Below are 25,552 nucleotides of genomic sequence, written 5' to 3' on the forward strand. Positions count from 1 at the left end.
GGCCGACGTCCCCACTCAGGTGCAGCAGGTTTGGGGCCACAGTGCTGCGGGTGCGCAGACGCCCACCTTACAAGCCTGGGGACTGGCCAGGGCTACGGGGAGGTGTCCGCGGGCAGGCCGCCAGGGAGACTCCGGGCTTTGTTCAGTCACGAGCCAGGCCCTCCTTGTCGGAGAAGCCAATTAGATCCCCGCTGGGGATCATCTGATCTCTCATCCCTCTCCAGGAGGGGCTGAGCGAGGGCGGGACCGGTGGGCCCGCAGCTCCCGGGAACTGGGTGGCCGGCCGCGTGTCGGGAGGCCGGGCCCCGCGGCCAAGCCCCGCCCCGCCCCGCTCCGCCTCGCCAGGCCCCGCCCCGCGCGCCCAGGCCCCGCCCCCCGGGGCTCCCCGGGCGCGCGCCGCCCCGCCATGTCCGCGCGCCACGCCCCCCTGCTCGCCGGCCGCGTGCGGAGCCGCGCGCCCCGGAGGTTCCCGGACCGTGGCGGCGGGCGGCGGTGGCGGAGCAGCCCTGCGCGGGCCATGTCGTCTCCGGCCGTGGCGAGGGCGTCCCCCGGCGGGAATCGGGAGGCGGCCGGCGGAGCGCGGAGCCGGACCGGGCCGTGGGAAGTGGGCGGCGGCGGCGGCGAGCGGCTGGAGCGCGCGGGCGCGGAGCCGGGGCGCTGGGAGCTGCTGCTCCGCCGGGGCGAGCTGCTGGCGCTGGGCGGCCACCTGAAGGGAGCGCTGGAGGCGTTCGCGGCCGCGCTGCGCCGCGGGGCCCCGGCCAGGCCCGAGCGCCTCGGGTCGCTCGTGGACTGCTTGGTGTTCAGCTACCGGCTCCGCCACGGGCTGCGCTGGAGCGCGGCGCCCGCGGCGGGCGCGGCCGGGCTGCTCAGCTGCCTGGGCTGCCGGGGCTTCCTGAGCGAGCCGGTGACCGTGCCGTGCGGCCACAGCTACTGCCGCCGTTGCCTGCGGAGGGAACTGCGAGCCCGCTGCCGCCTGTGCCGGGACCGCCTGCCGCCCCCCGCCGCCGCCGCCGCCGCCGCCGCCGAGGGGACCCCGCGGCCGCCGCCCCTGGCCGCCGCCATCGCCGACTTCCGAACCAGCGTCGTGCTCAACCACCTGGCGGAGAAGTGGTTCCCGGGCCAGCGCGAGCGCGCGCGGGCGGCCGGCCGCCTCGGGGAGCTGCTCCACCAAGGGCGCTACCGGGAGGCCCTGGCCGCCGCCTGCGACGCCCTGCGAGCAGGTGACGCGCGGGGCTTTGCGGTGCGGTGCGGTGCGGTGCGGGCCGGGCGAGCGGGGATCGCGGGTGTGGGAGGGGGCGGCGCCCCGGGGTGCTTCGGTCACGGTGGGGATCGCCTGGGAGCCGCGAGTGACGCGGCGCGGGGAGGGGCGCGGACGCGAGGTTCCCTCGTGCGCGCGCGGAGCGGGGACCCGGGCCGCGGAGCCCCGGGCGCGGGGTGGGTGGGTGGGGGCCTCGGGTTTCCCGCTGCGCGCTGTCCGGGGAAAACCCCCCGGCCCGGGGTGGGGCGAGCATCACACACACACACACACACACCCCGGACGAGGCGGGGCTCGGGGGTACCGCGTCTACCTTGGTCTTGCACTAAAGTCACCGGGGCAATTGGAAGCCACGGGAGGGCAGAATTGCATAAGCTGGGTGGGGGGGCGTTGTGTAACGGGTGACGTTCGGTGGGCGTGGCGGGAGCTCGGCGCGGGCACCGGCACCCGGAGGCCCAAGCGGCGGCCGGGCTCCTCGGAGTTGGTGGCCGGCTGCCCACGAGGTGGTCAACAACTCGTACCTGAAAGCGCCTGCGGGATCGCTTGCTCCTGGAACCGCCACCTGCCTATCTCAGATCCCGCTTCCATAGACCGCTGGGCGTGCTCCCACATACCCCCTGGTGTTGGTGGAGAGGTTGCCTCCCATCAAGAGTTTGCCTTACTCACAGTCGACCTGTGAAGGGAAGCTTTGTCTGTCTTTTGTTTATATTTTCGTCTCCAAGAAGCAGCAGCCTTGTCCTCGTCTCCCGCTCAGCGTTTTTCTTGAGATGACTTTAGGCTGCTGCGAAAAAGGGTCATGCAAACTTAGCAAAACCACGAAGTTTCTCTTTAGGTCTTTGAATTCGGTTATTCAGTACCGGGCCGGGGAATCGGAGTGAGGGTGAGGGTGCGGGGGCTCACCGCCTGGGGATTTTATATCAGGGGACCTTATCTAGAAAAGCATCTAGAGACATCTTTGGATGGCCACCCCTTGTGGGGGTCGTGTCAGTACAGACATCTAAAGCCCTTCTAAGGATGCTGCTGAACATTCCGAGACTCACAGCCTCCTACATGAAAAACTAATCAGGCCCAAACGGCTACAGTATCATCGTTAGTCACCTGGTGTTGGGTATACTTTGTATCTCTTGCCTGTTACAAGAAATTACTTATGGGAATAGCTCCCAGGAAATCAGTGACCCTGGAAATATGAGCTGATTTTAGGTTTTAGGTAAGTTATAAACTGTTTATCATCTCGTGAGTCTTTTAGTCATATTGAACAAGTAGCTTCAGTTATACCCCTAGACTTTAGAGCACAAATATGGCATGTTTTCATTTTCTTCCAGGATCTCCATGAGGAGCAGGCGCTAAGAAACTGGAGTGATAAATCCAGAACAAAAGAAAGCTTTGGAAGCCCCGGTTCTGGTGGGGGTGACTAGCTACCTGGGTGAATAAAGTCGAGTGGGGAAGCTGGACGTGGCTGTTCCAGTCATCCAGTAACAGGCTGTGGTTTGACCTTAATGAGGAAGCAGAGCTGGGACAACTGACTTGTCCACAGTCACCTGGGTGGTGGCTTGTATAGGCAGCTCAGACCCTCCATTTTTATGTGTTGACTGGGGTTCACCTATCTCTATAGTTCACCAAAATTTAATGCATATTTCCAATGAAAGGTTTTTTTTGTCATTAGTATATAATTGAGAGTGAAACTTGAAGCAATATTTTATTAACTTCTGATGTAGTTATTTGATCTGATCAATTCAGGTCCTGTCATGGGAGAATAATGAGTTCATTTCCTAAGTAGGAACTTACTACTGCCCAATATTAAGATTCTAGGGCTTAGACCAGGACATTATCTTTAATAGAAAAAGCCGCGAGTGATGAACTCTTGTTTCTGAGCTTCACAGACCCCGTGTAGAATTTGCCTACAAGCTATGTGACCACACTTTTGCAGGACTAGAAATCAGGTCTCTTGCCTTTCACTTTGTTGGCTTATTGGTTTATTATTTTCCCCCCTAATTTGTAGGTTTCTCAAGAATCAGTAATTCTACACCTGAATATGTATCTCAATGATATTAATGGGAATAACATTTTTATCTTTTGAATTCTTCATGTGAGATAGGAGAACAATTAGAGAAAACATTTTAGTTGGTAGATGGCAAATTTATGTTTCATAATTTACGGGCATTAAAAAGAGTGGGCGTGTAGCTCAGGGGTAGAGTGCTCGCCTGGCATGTGTATTATTCTGCTCTGCATTCCCGGCCTTCAAAACAAACTACCCACCACAGTTTGCTAGCTGCTAGCCTCGTACATCCGTCTGCACAGTTGCCAGGGTTAACTTTTTCTTGGAGTTGGTGAATTAGCTAGGTCAGCATTTGAAATGTATTTATAATTGTCCCAATTATAGTTATTAATGGTCCTGTCATTGTTGATAATGGGAAAAAAATCCTTTGCTGTAATTTTTCGTGTTTCTGAGAATGGAACAAATACTATTAGAAAAAAATAATCCAGTCTGCAGTTGGCCCACACACAACCGAACTTGTCCCTGTCGACAGAAAAAGCAAGCTTGGAAACCCTTGCCAAAAAATCAGAAGTCCCATTGAGATTACATAAGGTTCTGTTGCATTGAAATATATTTAGATAACATTTAATCCATTGATCTTTTGGTATTAACTCTCAGATGTTTCATAACTTTCCTCTTAGTATTCAGGGAGCTTACGTAAAAGTCTTTGCTGCTTTGAATCTTTATACTCAAGTCTTTTGAACTGATCCCACTGTAGAGTGCTGCTGTCTTTTCATACTGGAGTTTCACACTGACCTCCCCTCTTTCCTAGGTCCCCACTCGCCAAATGAAGACAGAACAGTGTAACAGACAATTTGAACTGGCTTTTTAAAAAAATCCAGTGTGCGCTTTTATTTAAATTGTTAAAGGAAGGGGGACATTTTTTGAGTTTTTTTTTTTAAATGTTTTCATTTATTTACTTTATTGCATGTGCACACATACATGCCATGGGGTGTGTGTGGAAGCCAGAGGACAACTTGTGGGACTCGCTTCTCTTCCTCCACGTTGGACCTGGGAATGGCTTGGCAGCAAATGTTTTTACTGGCTGAGCTCTCTTACCTGCCCAGATTTTTGTCTTTAATATTAATTATATAGTTCTTGACTCTCAGTAGTTTTATATGTGTGAATGGATCCTCCAGAGAGCCTTCAGAAGGAAGTTGAGGCCTCTAAAGCTAGAGATGTTTTATGACTAATGACAATGCACGCTGGAAGCAGACTACCTAACTGAGTCCTGATACAGCCTCTACCTACTGTGTGGCCTGGGTATGTGGCCTGACCTCTCTGTGCTCTGGTTTCCTTGTCTAAAACGTGAGCGTGGTCTCTCTTCCAGAGGGATGCTGTGAGAATCAATTGATTGAAACATGTGAACTGCTTCAAAAAAGTGCCTCGCACAGTAAATTCCCAGAAAACCATAGACAGTTTCACAATGCGAATGCTTTGTTATTGTTAGTGAATTCGCTGAAACTGAAATCTAAGCCTTGTGGTTTCATGCTCAATTCCAGTTTCTATATACATTATTACCAAATAAAAGTGAAATCCTGATTGTAGAGTATACATGCCAGTTAGTAGCAGCCTGCTATATCAGTTTGGGGAAACAAAAGGTACTACAAAGTTTTAGTTATAAAAAGATTGATAAAATTAAATACATTCTGAATATGTTTAAAGAGAATTGCAATCTTCCACAATTCAACCAGTTTCAAATGATTGCATTTTAATTTATTCTAAACATATTTATATCCTTGTTGCACAAAGAACACGGGCAGATATGTGCTTCTTATAGTTCACAGAATATTTTCATTCCCATCATCTTAGCTGAACCCCACAAAACCCGTGTGAACTGAAAGGCAAGCATCAGTGTTTCTAGTTCATGGGCTGGGGAAAGAAAGCCCGAGTTGCAGATGGTGTCTAAGACCAATAGTCAAGTTAGAACTAAGCAGAAACCAGGTGACTTGCCCCTGCAGATGGAGTAGATTGAAGTATTAGCATATAAGGAATATTAATTCTCCATACCGTTCATTCAACAAGTATTTACGGAGTATCTTTGATATGGCAGGAACATATGCTATATGGTTTAGGTTCTGGAAATACAATAAAGAATAAAATAAGCCGGGCGGTGGTGGCGCACGCCTTTAATCCCAGCACTCGGGAGGCAGAGGCAGGCGGATCTTTGTGAGTTCAAGGCCAGCCTGGTCTACAGAGCGAGATCCAGGAAAGGCACAAAGCTACACAGAGAAACCCTGTCTCGAAAAACCAAAAAAAAAAAAAAAAAAAGAATAAAATAAAGTCCCTGTCATTGCAGAGTTTGTATTATTGGTTTATTTAATTGTAGCAAAATGATATTTATTCAAAAATATTTTTAAGAATTGAATTTGTTAATTATGGACTTCTAATTAATTGATACTACAGTCATTTAGTTAATGAGGAGCTTGAAAGATCTTTACAAAAAAGACCTTTGTGTTACTAAAAAGACTGATATAATAGTCTTTTTGTTGTAGAAGATGGAAAAGCCTGGCCCTATAAATACCTTTTAAGTGTCCTGTTTTAAATAAGTACTTTCCATATTTTATCTGTCACTTAGTCATCAAATAATGAAAAGTATACCAAAATAGTTACCTTAGATTTGTACAGTAACTTTATTTATTCAAAATTGTTTCTATTTAATTTAAAATATTTCATTTTTTAGTGATTTATTATTATTATTATTATTATTTTTGGTTTTTCGAGACAGGGTTTCTCTGTGTAGCTTTACGCCTTTCCTGGGACTCACTTGGTAGCCCAGGCTGGCGTCGAACTCACAGAGATCTGCCTGGCTCTGCCTCCCGAGTGCTGGGATTAAAGGCGTGTGCTGCCACCACCGCCCGGCGTGATTTGTTATTTTTAAAATTTGTGTGTGTAAATGCATGTCTCTCATATATATACATATACATACATATATATGTATATACACACACACATACACATACACACACACACACACACACACACATATACACACACACACACCATGTGTGTACCAGTGCCTGCAGAGGCCAGAAGAGATGTCAGGTTCCCTGGAGCTGGAGTTACAGGCTATTAGTGAGTGCCCAGTATGGGTGCTGGGAATCGAACCTGGGTCCTCTGCAAAAATAGCAAGTGCTCTTAACTACTGAGCCATCTCTCCAACCTCCTCAAGTAACATTTTAGATAACATGGTATAGTTTTCCATTTCTTTTATTATGAGGTATTTTTCAGAAATGGAATTGAGTTGTTACGGAAAATGAATTCGCTCCGAACACTCTGATCTGCAAGACAGTAGCTTTGTTTAACTCTTCTTCTCCCCAGCGCTCTTTGGACAGCTGTGGTGTCCTGTCTCCATTCCTGATCCCCAAAGATGTTTATCTTCTCATCTGAGATTTATGTGGGTAAATGACAAGGTGGAGCACCCTCTTCTAAAACACATCAAGAGTCAATCAGCTGCTTTGATGACATTCTGAAATTGTCGCCATGTCATTGACACTCTTGGTACTGCTTGAACACTTGCGTGCCAGGCCCGTCTAGTTTTTTCCTTCATTTGTTATTTTATTCAATTTTTTAGTGATTTTAAGATAAAAGTTTTTTGTTTTTTGGTTTTTTTTTTTGTTTTTTTTTTTTAAGACAGGCTGTCTTTGTGTAACATCCCTAGCTGTCCTGGAACTCACATTGTAGACTAGGCTTGCCTCAAACTCCCAGAGATAATCCTGCTCTGCCTCCTGAGTGCTGGCGTAAAGGCGTGTATTACCATGCCTGCCGATAGAACTGTTTTATAGAGAAGCACTTTCTAGGTCGGGGAACAGAGAGCCAAAGAGTTAAGCTGCCTGAAGGGAACCTGAACCCACATCTTGGGATCCCCACCTCAGTTGGGATCTTTCTCCTTACCTGTGACTACTCAAAAAATAATGGGAAAGTTTTTTTTTTTGTTAGTCATTGGATATTTTGATAGTTTAATATATAAATAAGGAAGAAATAATAAGGCCATCAACGAGGACATTTTTTGCACACACCCAATGTAGGAACTTATTGCTAAGAGTCCTGCATCGCCTGAGGGTGTATCATTAGCCTGTCTCTTCCTAGTCAATGTACATGCCTAAGTGGACTGGTCTACACAGCGAGGTGATATTTAAACTCTATGGGATTGCCGTGAGAAATGCAGATCTCTTCTGATTGAAATGTCAATTTTAACGTGGCATAAGACATACAGGTAGAAGCCGGGCGGTGGTGGCGCACGCCTTTAATCCCAGCACCCGGGAGGCAGAGGCAGGCGAATCTCTGTGAGTTCGAGGCCAGCCTGGGCTACCAAGTGAGTTCCAGGAAAGGCGCAAAGCTACACAGAGAAACCCTGTCTCGAAAAAAACCAAAAAAAAAAAAAAAAAAAAAAAAAAAAAAAAAAAAAAAAAAAAAAAAAAAAGACATACAGGTAGGGCATTGTCTCCCCATTATATGGCTTCGTGAGTCTTTACCTCAAAAAGAATACTTTTAGTAAAACTGATTCAGAGTTTTATCTGACTATGCATTGACATTTTGTTCTCCTTGAAAAATAATTGCAACACTAATCTTAATGCACAGGTGAACATGTAGAGATAGGTAATAAATATCCAGTGGGTGCAGCCATACATCAAATGTGGTTTAATGAAAAACTTCTGAAATTTTAGGACAGAGTAACATGCTTAGATTTTGACCTGTGTGTTCAATTAGAGTTTTAAAAATCATTAAAACCTTTTACAGAACCTATACTTTTGAGGTAAATAATACGGTTTATCCCTAAATGCAACCAATAAGTTTTCTCAAAATGCTAATAAAAATGAATCACTGAAAAAGCATATTTTCTGATTACCAGGACATGCATATCCCTTTCAACTTGGATGTTTTCTTTCAAGCACTCCAAAATGACACACTGGCAAGAGATTTCTTTCAGTATAATAGATACTGTATTTAAAATACTTATTCTATAATACAGCTAATCTATACATTTCGCCCATCCGAAGCTGTCAGAAATTGTTAAGAATTGTGGCACTTCCTATTATGGAAACCTTTCTCTCTTCATAAAACCCACAGATGGGGCTGGGGAAATGAGGCATTATGTACAGTTCTTGCCACACAAGCGCGGAGACCTGAGTTCTCTGCCCAGTACCCATGGAAAAAGCTGAGCATATTAGCGTCTGCCTGCAATCCCAAGGCTGGGGAGAAAGAAGGAGGACTCCACAGTGCTTGCTGGTGAGCTGAATTGGTGACCTCCAGGTTCAGTGCGAGATTGATACTACACAGACACACAGATGGACGGAGGACAGATGGATGGACAGATAGATGGATGGATCTCAGCACTGAGAGGTTATCAGTGTAACTAAACTGGAACCACACTTCTCATTTCTGTATAAAACTAGATGTGGATTTTAAAGTTTGTGTAAAGGAACATGGCAAATTGTAAAGCTCTTCTTTATAGATTTTCAAAAATATTTCAGACCACTTTAGTTCCAGGACCTGAAGTGGCTGTCAAACAATTTTTTTTTTTTTTTTTTTTTTTTTTTTTTGACACTTACGCTGAGGTGACAGGCACTCTCTGTCTTTACTAGTTTCTGTATGGTTTCCATTGTCATGGTTCCTGTGGTCATGACTCCTGTCTTTGTTGAAGAAACCGTCTCTGCCTCCATATAGACTCGTGCTTGTTGTGATCCATGATCAGGTCACAGCTGGGTAGGAGGAGAACTCCACTGGCAGTGTGCAGTGATGATGGTGTCTGTGCACCTTGGGGAGTTTGAAGACGGGTTCAACTAAAACTCGTGTAACTGAGCCGATGGTGAGACTCCTGGCTGGTGCAGATGTGGATTCCCAAAGTCCCACATGGGACAGCTCAGAACACTTCATCCCTACCTGTCCCTGACGGTTTTCTGGAGGAGAGAATAGTCTGAGTTGTTGGTGATGATGGAGGCGTGCGATCCTTAGTCCATCACTGCTGCTGGAACAGCTGGAAGAGGAGCTCGCCTGTCGCTAGTTTCCTGGTTGCCCAGGGTACCACCTGCCTCCGCTGCCGCCTCCACCTCAGCTTGCTCTTCTTCCCCTAGAATAAAGCTTTCAGCTAGTGTACCTCGATTTTGTCTTTTGATGTACAGATACTGGCTATTTAGAGATGATGGGGAATGAGAGGGGAATACATATATATACACACACATACACATATATATGCATGTATACATATATACACACAGACATATCTTTTCTTTTGAGGTGGGTTCTTACTGTATCATGTAAGCTAACCTTGAACACAATTAGTACAGGCTGGCCTCAAGTTTCCTATCCTGCCTCAACCTACCCACATGCCAAAGTCATAACATGTACCACCCTATCCAGCTTAATTCCTAACTTTCTTTATTTTTTAATTTCTCAGTATGCATTTTAGAACTTTTGCACTATGGCCAAAAAAAAAAAAAAAAAAAAAAAAAACTCTAAGGTGGATTAAAGAAACAACTTTTAAGATTCTCACTAATGTTGTAGATCTCTGAGGATAGACACGGTGATGAGGAACCATGACTGGAGAACCCCTTCAGTGCATGGTGTGCGTGGGCAGCCCACCTAGTTTCTTCAGCTGCTCTGTCTAATGACGGCAGTTCCAAGTGCAAGGGGAAATGAGAACTTGACCGAGGAGTTCAGAGGGCTCCTCAGGGTTTAGTGTTTCCCTTAGATCACAAAACACTCAGGACACAGAGTAAGAGACGGAGACGTCCCTTATCTCAACGTGGAGCTGCTTTCCAAATCTGTGCACACAGAGTGACGGACGACGAAATCAGCCTAGCCCGCCACGTGGTCCATGCGTCAGTCCTGTGCTCATTTCTCATTACTAGCTGTGTGGAGGTGAACAGCATGAACACCGGGTTGAGAATCTTGAGTCTGTCATTATCAGCGTGGGCAAGTTGCATGGGTTACAGCCAGGGTCTCATGCGCGCGGGCAAGCCCTACAGCACCAAGCTTTATTCCCAGCTCTTCTGACTTTTTAGTTTGACAGGCCTCACTAAGTTGCCTAGGCAGGCCTTGAACTTGAGATCTTCCCGCTTTTGTCTCCCTAGTAGGCGAGGTTACAAATCCGAGCCACCAGGCCCAGTCTCATAAGAATAAATTTTGGGGTGGGGTGGGGTGATGTCTTCCTAGGTGAGTGCAAGCATGGACACTCAAGTAAAGCTTGAGGCAGTACCGTGGATCTGTCACCCTGGCATCTCTATAGTGGGGTGAGAGGCAAAAAACGAAAAACGTTTGGCAAGAAGCTGAGTGGCCAGCCAGCCTGGCAGCTGCAGCAAGAGAGACGGTGTCTTTAGGTAGAAGCTGAGGGTTTGATGCTCAAGATTGTCCCCTGACCTCCACATGGGTGCTGTGGCATGGACACACCCGTTCTAATGTGCAAGATTTTTTTTTTTTTGGTTAAAGTTTGAAAACCTTAAACCCCATCAGGCAGAGCTAAGTGAAGTAAAGGATATTTGTCATTTTCCCCAGATGACAGTGAGGAGGGGCCAAGTCGTCTGACCTCACACACTGTTGATCCTAATGATCTTCTGTACCAAGGCAGACTCCAGAGGAAAGCATCCTGAAAGGAGGTTGGTGAGCTGAGTCACATGTTGGATGGAAAAGTCATGCAGAGAAGAAGAGGGTTACGTAAAGGACAGAAGGATGAGGAGGGAAGACCGAGCCAAGGGAGGAGTCGGGACGTAGACTGGCATCCGAAGAGCAGTCGTCTCTCATTGGGAATTGAAATGGGGTGTGTGTGTGTGTGGTGGGGGGTGGTGATGATAAGAGGTAAGGCCGAAAGAGGCAGGGCCTTCACTCACATCTCTGTCTTGTGGGTGGTGAAGACAGGTAAAGCTATTGGCTGGAGAAAAAGCTAGCTCCTCTAACAGGAGCCCAACTTAGGACTCCTGGCAGGAGAATTGGGAAAGAGAAGAGACTTACCGGCTCTAAGGATGACGTTGATTTGAGAAGTCAGCGCGATCACTCATAGAAATGAGTAGAGAACTTTCTGATGGAGAACAGGCTGACTGGAGGAGAGCCATAGCAGGCAGATGGAAGTATGGTTGTGACATTAGGGTGGAAATTCAAGACTGAGGGGACAGACCCTAGAGGTAAATAATGGCAAGGAACTAGATACATGCCTGGTGGCAGGGAACAGCTAGATGAGATCACAGAGTTCAGGACCACATCTTTTTTCATCTTGTTTTTGGCCAAGTCTCACCATGTAGTCCTAGAATTTATCAGGTAGACCAGGCTAGCCTCTAATTCAGGATCTTCCAGACTCCTGAATGTGGAGGTGACAGGTGGGCCCCACAGTGCCAGGCTCTTAAGAACCACAGTGATTTCCCTCAGTATGGTTAGCCCAAACCATGTCATCCCAGCTCCTCACTTTTCAACAGAGTGTATAACATGCCAGGCATGTGCCGGGTGCCTGCAGTGGACACCTGCAGTAGTGGGCTGGGGTCCTCTGTGGTGACCCAGGTGGTAAAGTCCTGCGTTTACTCCAGTGTCTTCAAGTGCGGAGCAGGTGGTTCATCCTTGTTGACCTTCAACCTTGGGTTGACGACAGTCAGGGCAGGGTGCTGTTTTCAGTTGGCTTTCTTGAAAGTTTCTGCGGCGAGTAAACCTTCTGTATGCTTGAATATCCAAAGGGCCTGAAGTAGTGTGCTTGGGTCCCTGGGAGAATTGAGAATGGGAAGTGAGTGAGTGGGGTGGCCCTGCTTTCTTCAGAAGTGATCAAAGTGTGAGCTCACTGACACACTGCTGTTTGCTAATGGAGTCACTCAGAATAATGACTCCGTTAACCTTTGACCTTCAGGGAGCTGGGCAAGTGTTGTAAATTATTCCAGCTCTGTTTTCCTCTCTTCTCAGAGTATATATACCTCTTCTCTTATTCCAAGTGCACCCACTTTTTAGGACTGGCTTTAGGCGGGCGACGTAGCTGAGTGTTTGTAGAGAAGATACGGCCCCTTTTCCGCTTTTGTCAGCGTGAGGACAGCTCCTTCTTTTCTTGTTGTAGAATGACATGTATTTATGCACGGTGACCAGGAAAGCGTGGCACGCGGTGGCCTCATGGTGGTGGCAAACTAGGGTGGGACTGCACTGTACATGACCCCAACCAGGAAGCACATCTGACTGGAAACCGGCTAGGTTACAGCCCTCTAGCCCAGGGGGATCTGCCATCCAGACCCCACGGTGCAAAACATTCCCGACCTCCACAAACTGCCAGCAGCCGGAGGCCAGGTGCTCCCGGGAGCAGGAGGAAGCGGGTTCACACTCCAGTCCCAGCAGGTGGATGGGACGATGGGAGTGTGCACCGTGTGCCAAGCACGGTGAGAACTGTGTAAACTTGTGACAGGAGAAGAAGCCCGCCGAGGACTCCAGGGATGGACGGGGGTCGTGCTTCTGCCCGGAACTACCTCTCGAGGGGCCCCTGCGTCACCGAGGCAGCTGGAAGCCCCTGAGCTGTGATGCGAAGTTACACATTTTGGGTGGTGTTGGCTCGCACATTGGGCTCCCCAGTCAGCACTGCTGATGCTGTTTACCCCTTAGATTGTAAGATGCTCAGAGGCAGGTGGAATGGAAGGGAGCTCTTTAATTTTTGGTTGATCAGTCAGTCACTGGGCTTTTAAAATTTCTGTGCAGTTTTGTTCAGTTTGTTTTAAATTATTGCTTTAAGAAGAAACATGGCATCTTTGTCCTGCCTTTTCAAAGTACTTTTTATCAGGTCTTTGAGATTTCATGCGACAAGTCTGGGTCACATATCCCCTTTCTCCCAACTCCTCCCAGATCCACTCCCCATCCCAACTCTGGGTCCTCCTTTTTTTTCCCCCCACCCACCAAATGCAATTTGTGTGGCCCGTGGATTCATGGATGTGTGGCCTTCCCCTGGCGATGGTTGGCCTACCCCTTGGCAGCCATCTTGAAACAGATTCTTATCTCCCAGCAGCCATCAGCTGCTAGGCTCCTCCGCTAGGGGTGGGACTTCCTGTCTGCCTCCCCTCACCATGCTGGGCTTTGCTCTGGTTTGAGAATGTGTCTGGCTTGTGCAAGCCGTCACCACCATTGTGAGTTCCTGTGTGCAGCTACCGGGTCTTTTTATTTAGGAAGTAAGGTGTTTCTCATGAAATATTGATTCCAGGTTTTTCATCAATGTAAAGTTGAGGGAATGTAAAATTGAGTCCTTAAGTATGCTGCAGAGACTTGAAAGTGCCTAATTGAGTTCTAAAGTGGGGGCTATCTGTGGAAAAAACTTACTTAAAAGCCAGAGTAAATTAGAACTACTGAGTTTTATTAAATGTGTTTTTGGAGGCATTAAGTGTCATTTACAACAAATGCTTTATTTTATAAACATAAGATTTTGAAAGCTGAAAGATGAATAGCTTTAAAGAAGACTCAGCTGAACCTCATCAATAGTGTATTAAATGTTTGCTTAGGCTTTAGCTGACGGTTTGAGCACCTGTAGTAATTAGTTAGAGTAATAGCAGAGGACCAGCTAAGTGCCTGAGTCCTGGAGCTACTGGATAATAGTTTGGTCTTTCAAGCACGCGCATAAAGGACAGTGAGGGGAACAGCTGGTTTCCAGGAGCATTTGAAACTAGATGTGTGTATTTAGGTACAAGCCCTGCTGTGGCTGGGAATTAAAGATTTGACCACATACAAACTAATTCTGATCAATCCATTCCCTTTAGAATCAGGACCCCTTTACACTGTCATGAGACTGAACCTTGGACACTCCCATCACTTTATCTGAAGTGGTTTTAGTTTTTTGTTTTTATAAACAGTGACTTATAAATTAAAGTTTCAGGGGTGAGTAATATAATTCTATTTTAATTGATAAAGTTTCAAAACAGACAAGTTTCTAAACATGTAAGACGTGGCTTGAAAATCTTTATAGGGTACTTTTTTGGAAAAAAGTTTTTTCACAAGTAATTTTTTTTAATCACAAAAATATTTCCAGTGTTCCTAATTATAATTCTCGTCACTAAACTAATCTTATGACAAAACTTGTGTTCAACTTTTAATATAAGAAGTGTGTTGCATGTATGCTGTACTTGATTTATAAACTTTAAATTGGTAGTTCTTGGCTTTGGACTCAAGTCTTTTCTTAAGCTAGTATAATATTTTGCAGATTATTATAGTAATCTTTCTAAATTAATTATATCCTTGTGAAATGTCTATTTCAGAGCCTAGTGACCTGACTCTCAAAATCTACAGAGCAGAGTCCTACGCTGGCCTCCAGGAGTTTAAAGCAGCCATAGAGGATCTGAATGCAGTTCTCTTTCAGCTTCCAAACTGGCCTGAGGTAAGATGACTGACGGTCACGTTTGCATGAATTTTAAAGTGGCAGCTACGAGCAACTTCACTTAGAGCTACAGGTCTTAACAGAATGGATGGTTGGCCTCAGATGAAATACAGTTTGGAGCTAAGTCACTGAATGTTTACCAAACAAGCTTAAAGGCCTGAATTCAAGCCTCAGGACCCATATGTAAAAAGCAGGTGTCTTGCTACAGGATTATAATCCAGGAAGGCAGAGACAGGCAGAGCCCTGGGGCTCATAAGCTGGTGCCTGAAGAGTGCCAGAGGTTGACCTTTGGTCCCCGTGCACACCTGCCTACACATGAACACATACACAAATGAAAATCATTTTTGAAAAGAAATACATAGCTTCCTAGAAATTTAGGTAAGGTAAGTATTTTAAGCAAATTTTATTATCAGAAAAGATGGATTGTTAAACTCCTTTGTTTCCCAAGTAAAGAACAAACAATTCATGACACAGAAAAATGTTACACAATTTTTTTAAATAAAAATTTCCACTTACTGCCTTGTAAAGATGGATCCATGCGATCTCACCAAGAGTTTGTTAGTGGGAAGCACATAGTCCTCTAAGCCGGGCGACGCTGGGAGGTGGTGGAGTCGCAGTGAGGTGACTGCACAGGGAATTGGTTCAGAAGTAGGTCTTGCCTGGGTATTTTTACAAGGACCAAGGGATGTATGTATATGAGATGTGATCCACTTACCGAGTCTCCTGATTTGCCTTTTTCTGAGCTAGAAATGGTCTTTTGTATGACTTTCTTCTTCCACTCAAAACTGTCTTTAAGGACAGTCCAATAAGGATTCTCTCATAAACGACACACTTCTCCTGGTTGTTCGCACAAGGAAAACAGCATTCAGACTTAAAAAGAAACGAGCCCTCTGGTGACTTCACTGAAATGGTGTAATAAGAAGTATAGTTTTCAGACTGGAGGGATGGTTCAATGGTTAAGAGCACTGGCTGCTCTTCCAGAGGACCCAGATTAATTCCCGACATTGATGTGGCAGCTCACAAATGTCTGTAACTCCAGTTCTAGGGGATCTGATGCCCTCTTCTGTCCTCCACAGGCACCAGGCATGCATGTGGTACACATGTGGACCGAATACCATACACATAAAATAACCCAAAATTATGTTCTTTATAAAGAAATGTGATTTTCTTTACTAATTTAAATGATAGCAAGAACTGACGTGGACAGTATTTAGTGTCCTTTCACGCTGTGTAGCACTCGTGAGCCTGTGACTTGGAAGACTCTGACCACATAAGATGTTTCCAAGCTGCCTGCTGTATAAGTGACCCACACACTGAATCTTTGCTGAATTAATGGTGATTTCTAGGATTCACCTTTTGTCATAGAACTTGAACTCATATCATGTAGAAAAATAAGACAGGACAAGGATTTTGACAAGGTTGTGTCTATAAATTCTTACTTAAAACAGACTAAAGAGAAAGATATGCCAGGCAGTGGTGGCACACGCCTTTAATCCCAGTACTTGGGAGGCAGAGGCAGGCGGATCTCTGTGAGTTCAAGTTTAGCCTGGTCTACAGAGTGAGAGTTCCAGGACAGGCTCCAAAGCTACACAGAGAAACCCTGTCTCAAAATAGAGAGAGAGAAAGATATATTCCTTAGTAACTTGGGAGATGTTGGCCTGCTGCCCTGAATTCATCCCCTCACATTCTGTAGATAGTATGAACATTGTATTTTAGCTTGATTTTTCTTTTCTTTTTTTCCAGACAGGGTTTCTTTGTGTAGTTTTGCACCTGTCCTGGATCTCACTCTGTAGACCAGGCTGGCCTTGAACTTACAGAGATCTACCTGGCTCTGCCTCCCGAGTGCTGGGATTAAAGGTGTGCGCCACCACCACCCAGCCATATTTTAGCTTGAATATACAGCCCACCATAGCATGAATTGTTGAATTATTTACATGCATAGGTTGTTTACTGGACACATTTGAAAGTTGAGTAGCAGCTTCTGTTTGTTCAGAACTATAAGATAATAACTTAAATTTTACCGAGACTCTTTGTCACTAACAGTTACAAGGTTATTTAAATTTTACTGAAATTATTTGTAACTGGTAATGATCTATTCAATGTATTGGAAGAAATCACACATAATTTAAATATTAATATTATTCGCCCTGATTTAAAGATGAGGGTTTTACATGCTTTTTAATACATGCTTCTGATACATCTTAAAGTCAATAAATTCTACATGTTATTTCCTGTTTCCCTCAGACAACGTTTTATATGAGTAATCTTTCAATTGGTGATTTGGGGTGTTTACAGTTAAGATCACTTGCTGCTTTTCCAGAGGACCTGAGTTTAGTTTCCAGCACCTGTGGGGGCCAGTTCATAACCACCTGTTAACCCTAGTTCCTGGGGATTCAGACACCCTCTTCTGGCCTTCTCGGGTACCTGCATGTATACACACATAAAAGATAAATCTTTACATCAGTAATTTGTCAAGTGAAGATGTGTCTCTGGTCTTGAGAAACACTAACTGCTATCAACATCGGTCCAGTCATTTTGAGGGCCTCAGTTTACCCATTAGTATTTCTTTGGAGTAACAGGTAGGCTTCCACACGCTTTGTCCTTCTCAGGGTCACTCGGCTGCAGAATCAGCATGTCTGAGCACGCTTTGTTTCTCGGATGGTTTTGGTCAAGAGTCCTAACGCTTGATGTGTGTGCTTTGTTGAAGGTCTACTTCCGGAAGGGAAAGGTCCTCCAGGACGCCGGCTTCCTGGGCGACGCCTTACAGCTCTTCCTCCAGTGCTTAGCCCTGGATGAGGACTTCGCCCCTGCCAAGCTGCACGTAGAAAAGGTAGGACAGTGTGTTTACAGTCGTCCGTTGGCTGAGCCAGGGCGGACAGAGACCAGGCTCTCTAAAATCAGTGATAGAAAAGGTACGACAGTGTGTTTACAGTCGTCCGTTGTCTAAGCCAGGGTGGACAGAGACCAGGCTCTCTAAAATCAGTGATAGAAAAGGTAGGACAGTGTGTTTACAGTCGTCCGTTGTCTGAGCCAGGGCGGACAGCCACCAGGCTCTCTAAAATCAGTGATAGAAAAGGTACGACAGTGTGTTTACAGTCGTCCGTTGTCTAAGCCAGGGTGGACAGAGACCAGGCTCTCTAAAATCAGTGAGACAAGGAATTCCAGGAGTTTCCTCTGAGGAGCAATTTGACAAGCATGTTCTTATCTTCAGATACTGGATCCTCGATGAAACCAAGGAGTTTCAGTCACAGATATTTCACTGTGGTAGTTTTGCTTAATTAATACCGATGCTTCCAAATTGATGTTCAGCATCCCTAATTTGAAAATCAAAAATCTGAAATTTTGGGGATGAGATGCTATATGTGTAAAAGTTCATACTTGACCTCATAGGAGTGATTGGTCATAGTCAAAACACAAAACACAAGAGCACTGAAAACATGATATAAAATTACCCTCAGTTTATGGGTACAAGATACAGACAGACAAATTTTGTATTTAGACTTGTGTCCCATACCCAAGATATCTCTGACAGTACTTCAAAATTTAAAATTAATTAATTAATTAATTAGAACCCTTCTGGCTCGCCCAAGCACTTTGGAAAGGGCTGTCCTTTGTTCTGTCAGAACCAAGCTGATGGTCCCTATTGAAAATTGCTTTCATTGTACCCACTCAGGAATCTCTGGCCTTACCTGTCATTCAGGCCTTTTCCTTCCATGATTGACAGTAGTGTCGTCCCATTCAGCTTGCTTTGCCTTCTCTCCGTCAGCGCTCCACACATCTTCGTCCATCCCTTGCCCTGGAGTTGTTGATACAGCTGTTATTTTAGTAGACAGCGAGGGAGGGAAGGGGTGGGGGCAAGAGACGGGAGTTCCATGATCAGAGGACTTTAGAGGAAAGATTGGACCAAACCAGGTTAAATAGGTGCCATCATGGAAAAAAACAAAAGCTGCCGCCAGGCTGACACAGCGTCTGAAAACCAAGCATTCCCTCTACCTTAATAAACCTGTGTGTCTGAGTGGCTGAGATGTATCGCTTGTTGCACACCCAGAAGGTTTGATGGTGCAGCCCGCTGCATTTGAACTCCCAGCTCTTCACACCCCCGAGCAAGTGCCCAGCAAGGCAGGCTGCCTTATAGTAGCTGGTCAGTGACAGGCTGAGTGCAGTGTAAGCATGGGGACCTTCAGAGTTTTGTGCTTGAGTCCAGGGTCTGTGGTTCACACAGGACCACAGGACTCCAGTTCCAACCTCAGAATACACTGGAGTGGACCCCTTGGTCTGTCTTGACAGAATCGGGCTCACTAATAGATTAAATAGTTCCTGCTTCTCTAAAAATCCCTTCCCTTTATAATCCTTATGTTTAAAAAGCCAGCCTTTCCCCTGGGTGCCTTCTCAGGCCACTTTATGCCTCCTTTCTTTCAGAGGTTTGATCCCTGCTGAGACATACCTTGGCTAAAAAAACATGAAAATATATTGATTTATTTTCCCTGATCATTAGAAATAACATCCGCTACAAACACCTCTGAGAATTTGAATAGATAAGTTTGCCGTTCTTCACCGGAGTGTATATGTCTTCTGTTTTGTTTTTATAATGTTTCTCACAGATCTTGTGTGACTTATTGTCGCCTGAAAACCTAAAGGAAGGCCTGAAGGAGTCTTCCGGGAGCTCGTTACCGTGTATTAAGAACAAACCCTTGGGTTTCCCTGCAGTAGTGGAAGAGCCTCGCTCTCCGGGGGAGCTTAGCCTGAAGCAGGTACTGGTGGAAGAGGTGACCGTCTGCTCTGCAGCCCCGCCTCCTCCTCACAGCTAAGACCCCGCTCTCTCATGGTCCAGCAGGCAGACCCGCTTAAGTGTGCATTGCCTATCTAGTTATCGCAGCAGGGTCTTGTCTGCGGCTTTTGATTTATACTAAAGTATTTTCTCGTGGACCACCGTTTTAGGTCACTTCACTGTCAGTAAGTTGATGGTGTCTTAGAACATGCAGACAGTTTTAAATAGCTTATTCTCAGTCTCAGAGCATCTACATCAGCACCACTGCCTTAACCCTCACGGTGACATCAGTCCGCTTGATGTCTAAGGCGGTGTAAATCCTGACAAAACTCATTTACTTGCCCAGTTTGGGAATTAAAAAGTTCCGTTAAATGAGTTGAAATCTCACTCCCGTTTTTCTTCTGGGCAAGAGTAAAGGACGGCGAGAAGAGTTACCTCTGTGTATTGTGTTCTGTAGGCTGAAGAGCGACCGGAGGACGCCCTGGCTCCCGTCAAAGGAAGTTTAAACCGGGCCCGCTCAGCACAAGCCGTCAACACAGCGCCAGTGCCTGCCAGGGAAGAGGGTCTGAAGCGCGTGTCCTCAGAACCTTTACTGTCCGCTCAGGGAAAAGGCCTTCTGCTGAAAAGGAAGCTGTCTCTCCTAGAACAGGATGTGATTATTAATGAAGACGGGAGGAATAAACTTAAAAGGCAGAGTGGTAAGGCTTCCGTCCTCCCCCCCCCCCCCCCCCCCCCGTAAAGGACTGACTCAGGATAGCCTTTGAACTTCCTCCTTGAAGAGTGAAACCCTGTCTGTTTTTTCAATAGAGGCCCCCAGTGAAGACTGTGTGTTGTCGTTAGCTTATGGTGACATCCCAGAAGAGTTAATAGATGTCTCCGATTTTGAATGTTCTCTCTGTATGAGGTAAGTGTATCACATTTTATAAAGATGACTCTATTGATGTAAATGTGGTAGAGATAAAGGTAATGTTAGGAGAGAGAGGAATGATACTAGTTAAGGATCAGACAATGGAAGTTTAGTCCTAAGTTTAGCTGTTTGAGGGACTAGATCTCTGAATCTCAGGTGTGCAGGTTTAGAAAGTGGGGCCAGTGTTTGCACAGCCTGTACCTCAGTGTTCAACGAGAAAAAGAATGTGGCAAGCTGTAATGCGTTCTGAGATAGATTTGAGTAAGAACCCAAGGTACGTATTTCATGGATACCATCCTGTCCTTCTCAGAGTAACCACTAAGTCCTATTAAAGTAACATGGATAAGGATTTCCCTTTCGCAACTACTTATGATCCTGGCTGTTAGGATGGTTTGAAAGGACTTTTCTCCTTTTCATGAATTATGGTAGACTCGGGAGTTTACAACCCATCCAAGGCCTGGGGCCGGCCATTCTAGGCTGAGGGTGAGAATCTATGATACTCCTCTGTGGGTCTCTTTATTGGGAACCTCAGTTTCCTTATCATTCCTAAAGTATACACAAATCTAGCAATATTCTGGGGAAGCCAGAGGATTATTTTTTAGGAAGTAATTATAGAGTAAATAAATTTTTTCTGTGTTGAGAGTCATATCTGATATTACATTCTGGTGCTTCCTCGGTCGTATTTATTCTGTTTTCCTTTGGTGAAGCAGGGTCTCAGTGTGTGTAGCCTGTGCTTTGAACTGATGATTGCTTTACCCCATCTTCCAGTGTGCTAGGATTAAAATATTGGGCGTAGGGCTGGAGTGATGGCTCAGAGGTTAAGAGCACTGGCTCCTCTTCCAGAGGTCCTGAGTTCAATTCCCAGCAACCACATGGTGGCTCACAACAACCTGTAATGAGATCTGGCGCCCTCTTCTGGCATGCAGGCATACATGTAGGGAGAATACTGTATACACAATAAATAAATAAATCTTTAAAAAAAAAATAATTCAATACCTGTTCCACCATGCCAGGTTAGATCATTCTTTCTCTAAATTAAGTTTTTGAGTTAATATGCAAAGGAATTTCATCATGGCATCTTCATACTTATGTCATTATAGTGTGCTTAGAATATTCTTTTTTTTTTTTAGTGTATTCTATGTAGTAAAGCTTTTATAAAACTACAAAGTACCATCTTTAATTGATGAGGGTGTATAAGGATCTTTATTACTCTGAACTTTATTTACTTTGAACTGTCTTTGACATCTGCATTTGCTGTCAGTTTGCTTTCGAGGCTCAGTCCGGATCGGCCACAGCTCAAGTGGTTGGTAGCCACAGGTGTCCACTTAGTGGCCACTGCAGTGGCCGGCACAGTTCTAGGCCCCGGGAGCGTACTTGGTTGATGGAGATCTTTCAGGGGGGCACAGTACACTTAGCATTGCCCTCTTCCTTCCTTCTCTCCTGCCCCCAGCTCGGCCTCCCTCCTCTAAGTAGAGATTTGTGTTGTGATCCGTCATGAACAGACGCTTCTCCAATGCGAAGGCTCCTGGTGGGAAAGCTAATTCGTACTTCGTTTGATTTCAGGTTGTTTTTTGAGCCAGTAACAACCCCTTGTGGACATTCATTCTGTAAGAATTGTCTTGAGCGCTGTTTAGATCACACGCCGTACTGTCCCCTCTGCAAAGAGAGCTTAAAGGAGGTAAGTGTGCATTTGTATCTGTTTATTGGCCTTAAGTTTGGCAACATGGCTTGGTTTCTGTTCAGGCCCAGAAAGAGTGATTTCATTTTCAAAGTGAGGTGCATTGTATATTCTGTCGGACTATGCACACACTGCTCATTACCCCCTGGACTGGCTGGTTTGTGGGTCAGCTTGACACAAGCTAGAGTCATCAGAGAGGAAAGAGCCTCAGTTGAGGAAATGCCTCCATGAAACCCAGTTGTCAGGCATTTCTCTCAATTAGTGATCAGTGGGGGAGGGCCCAGCCCATGGTGAGTAATGCCGTACCTGGGCTGGTGGTCCTGGGTTCTATAGGAAGGCAGGCTGAGCAAGCCATGAGAAGCAAATTAATAAGCAGCCCCCCTCCATGCCCTTTGCATCAGCCCCTACCTTCAGAATTCTGCCCTGTTTGATTGAGTTCCTGTCCTGGCTTCCTTCAGTGATGAACAGCAATGCTGAAGTGTAAGCCAAATAAGCCCTTGCCTCCCCAACTTGCCCTTTGGTCATGGTGTGTGGTTGCAGCCATGGGAACCCTAACTAAGATACCTGTGTTGTTTAGGAAAGGGGAATTGAGAGTTGGGAAGAGACAGGTCCCAAAGACTGAGCCCTTTCAGCTGCCTGGCCAGGGGAAGGCTCAGTTTTAATGACGACACTATTGGGGGAAACGTTACTGCCCTGCATCTCTCCCAGATTTGAGGCCTGTGCAGACTCTTATCACCTGGAGCAACTGTCCTGTACAGCCTCTGCATGGTAGAAACGGTCAGCTTTCCTGTCTAGTTTGGCGACCACCAGCCCATGTGACTGCTGAAGCTCTTGAATTATGGCTAGAGTGGCTGAGGGACTGGTTTTCATTTTGTTCAGTGAACTAAACCTTGAGGCATGGTGACCAGTGCTTATTACGCTGGACAGAGTAGCTCTAAGAAGTGGTGGGATAGAAGCAGCATCCCCCTTGTCTCAGAGTCAGACCAGTACTAGCATCCTGTGATGGGAAGGTGGGGGCAGGGCTGTCTCCTGGCCCCCTCTCTATCAGGGTCAGCAAAGTGGGGCTCATCATGGTGCTATGTAGCATCTGCAGTGGGAACATCCATGGGAACATGCCTCCCTGGATCACGTACAGAGAAAGCATCCTCCACCAGTGAATTAAAATACGAATAAAACCTTTTTAAATGTAATTATTTTCAATATAAAAAATACCTGTGTGGAAAACACAGTGGTGTGTAATTCTACATTTGATATGTGTCTTACATAGCAAGCTGGTATGTTCAAAACACACACAGGCACACATATGTACACACATACACACACATACACACACACACACACACACACACACACACACGTGCGCGCACGCGCGTGCGCAAACACACACACATACAGTGTTTGCACAGTCAAGAAGTGTAAGCTGAAGGCTTAGAAGGCTTTACCAGTCATAACAGCTTCTCCGTCTTTTTGGATAAACTATGCTTAACATGCTAATTTTTCCCAGAGTTTAGATAATCTGTGTTATAATTGCTCTTATTTTCAAGCTAACACTATTCAGTACATTGCTTTCATTTAGAGAAATTTTGTCTTTAAAAATATTAGTAGTTTAAAACCAAAAAAAAAAAAAATCTAGCCGGGCGGTGGTGGCACACGCCTTTAATCCCAGCACTCGGGAGGCAGAGCCAGGCGGATCTCTGTGAGTTCGAGGCCAGCCTGGGCTACCAAGTGAGTTCCAGGAAAGGCGCAAAGCTACACAGAGAAACCCTGTCTCGAAAAACAAAAACAAAAACAAAAAAAATATAGTAGTTTAAAGGAAATCTTGAACATACTATTTGAATGTATAATTAGCTGTTTAAAAATATCCTATTTCCAACTTTGAAGATACCTTACTTTGCCATTTGTAAAGCGTAAATATAGATAGTTAGAATTTGAAAATAATACTGCTGTGCTCTGTAGTTTTGCGTATTTCCTGCTTGCATTTTGCCATCTTCCTTTCCCCATGAAGTATGGTGTAAAGACGTGGGCTTCGTAGCATTCCTCTGTTCCAGAGCTTACAGTGGGTCTGTCCCTTTGTCAATTAATGAGTGTAGCTATTTGACAATAGCCTTGGCTAAGTTCCTGGGAGGTGAACTACTGAATCAGTGGCTATATTTTTCTAATACTCCTAAAATATATGTCGGATTGCCTAGTCCCTTATAACTGCTACACAGATTTAGATCCCTCCCAGGGGCCTAAGGTACTATTTCATAAGCTGTAACTGTGTGCGCATCCATTTTTTCAGAAATCTTTATTAACAGAAAACAGTAAGATGACTGCTTTTACGAAGTGTATAATGTGTTTAGTCTCATGGCAAACTCCTGTTGTCCACACACACAGTCCAATGGAGTCCTGCTCAGGCCTCTTCCCCATTGTAAATCCAGCCCTTCTTCCAGTGTGTGCACTGAGCAGCAGCACCTGGGTCAGCTGAGACCTTGCAGGAACTGATTCTCAGACTCCACACTGCACCCCTCAGTCAGAATCCCGGGGTGGGTCTTGCAGTCTGTCTCCTAGTCAGCACTGAAAACGGCTTCCCTCGTTTCCTTCCCGAATTCTTCGGTTTCCCGTTGTGTTCTTCATTGGGCAGAACTGCTGCTTTGGTTGGCTGTACAGATTGAAGGATGGCTTCTCTTGTGGTTTTTCTTCCGAGTTCTTTCTGACTTCGTGTAGTTAATGCAGGTGTATTTTTTTGTCTACCTACTCTGAGCTTGTCCCTGGTCTTAAGGAACTTTTAGTTTGGTTACAGAGACTGATGTATCCATATCCATGTGGTACAGTGTAGAGGTGGATTTGTCCCTTTACTGTGGTAAAAACTGTAAAATACACAGTGTAAGGTAAAGAGTAGTTACGGAAGACGTCCTGAAACATGTAGTTGGCTCCTGACCCGAGAGAGCTTTCACAGCCAGGAGGGAGGTAGATGTTTTATATCAGCACTGATATGGGCTGCATGTGGATAGCAGCTTCTCAGGGTTTAAAGGGGAGCACTAATGCACCATTTACATAGAGGTGGGGATGATCATACAGGAAAAGCATCGTCCCGATGAACACTAAGGGATAGTAACATTGGAAAGAAAACCTAAGAGAAAAATTCAAAGGGTAGAGTGGTATTGTATGCCTCCAATCCCAGTACCTGGGGAGCTGAGGCAGGAGAACCTCAAGTTCCAGGCAGGCCATCCTGAACTACACAGCGAGACCTTATCTCACAGAAATAGAAACAGCACTCCCAACCACAAAAGCGATGTAGAGACTTCATCTTTGAAAGTAGACAAAACAGGAATTGTTTTGAATTTCTGAACTCAGACAAGTGCATTATTGTCTTCATCCACGTCTTCCTTTTGCCTCCTAGAAATTGGCTTGTGTTGTGGGAGATGGCAGGGGCCAGGCTGGTTGCTGCCAATAAAAGATCTGTGCTCGTGGCAGGACCGTTTCTGCACAGGGCTTGGTTCCAGCTGAGTCTCCAGCCTCGTGCTGGAGCAGAGGCCCAGGCAGGTTTATTGTGTAGCTACACGAACTGCAGGGTCCCCCTCGCTAATCAAATGCAGTCAGAATCGAGTGTGTCGGT

General features: G+C 45.9%; 1 protein-coding gene across 1 annotated transcript in view; it reads left to right on the forward strand.

Moving 5' to 3' along the window:
• Positions 1-465: 465 nt before the first annotated feature.
• Positions 466-25,552, forward strand: part of Lonrf1 (LON peptidase N-terminal domain and ring finger 1) — a 34,361-nt gene continuing 9,274 nt past the window's right edge. Inside the window, exons 1-7 of the mRNA XM_076553518.1 lie at positions 466-1,220; positions 14,483-14,601; positions 17,309-17,431; positions 19,203-19,352; positions 19,827-20,067; positions 20,177-20,273; positions 21,840-21,954. Coding sequence (XP_076409633.1) covers positions 518-1,220; positions 14,483-14,601; positions 17,309-17,431; positions 19,203-19,352; positions 19,827-20,067; positions 20,177-20,273; positions 21,840-21,954 — 1,548 coding nt within the window. The 5' untranslated portion in view covers positions 466-517. The remainder of the gene's footprint in view (positions 1,221-14,482; positions 14,602-17,308; positions 17,432-19,202; positions 19,353-19,826; positions 20,068-20,176; positions 20,274-21,839; positions 21,955-25,552) is intronic.

The sequence above is a fragment of the Peromyscus maniculatus genome, chromosome 17, assembly GCF_049852395.1.
Source record: "Peromyscus maniculatus bairdii isolate BWxNUB_F1_BW_parent chromosome 17, HU_Pman_BW_mat_3.1, whole genome shotgun sequence".
Taxonomy (NCBI): domain Eukaryota; kingdom Metazoa; phylum Chordata; class Mammalia; order Rodentia; family Cricetidae; genus Peromyscus; species Peromyscus maniculatus.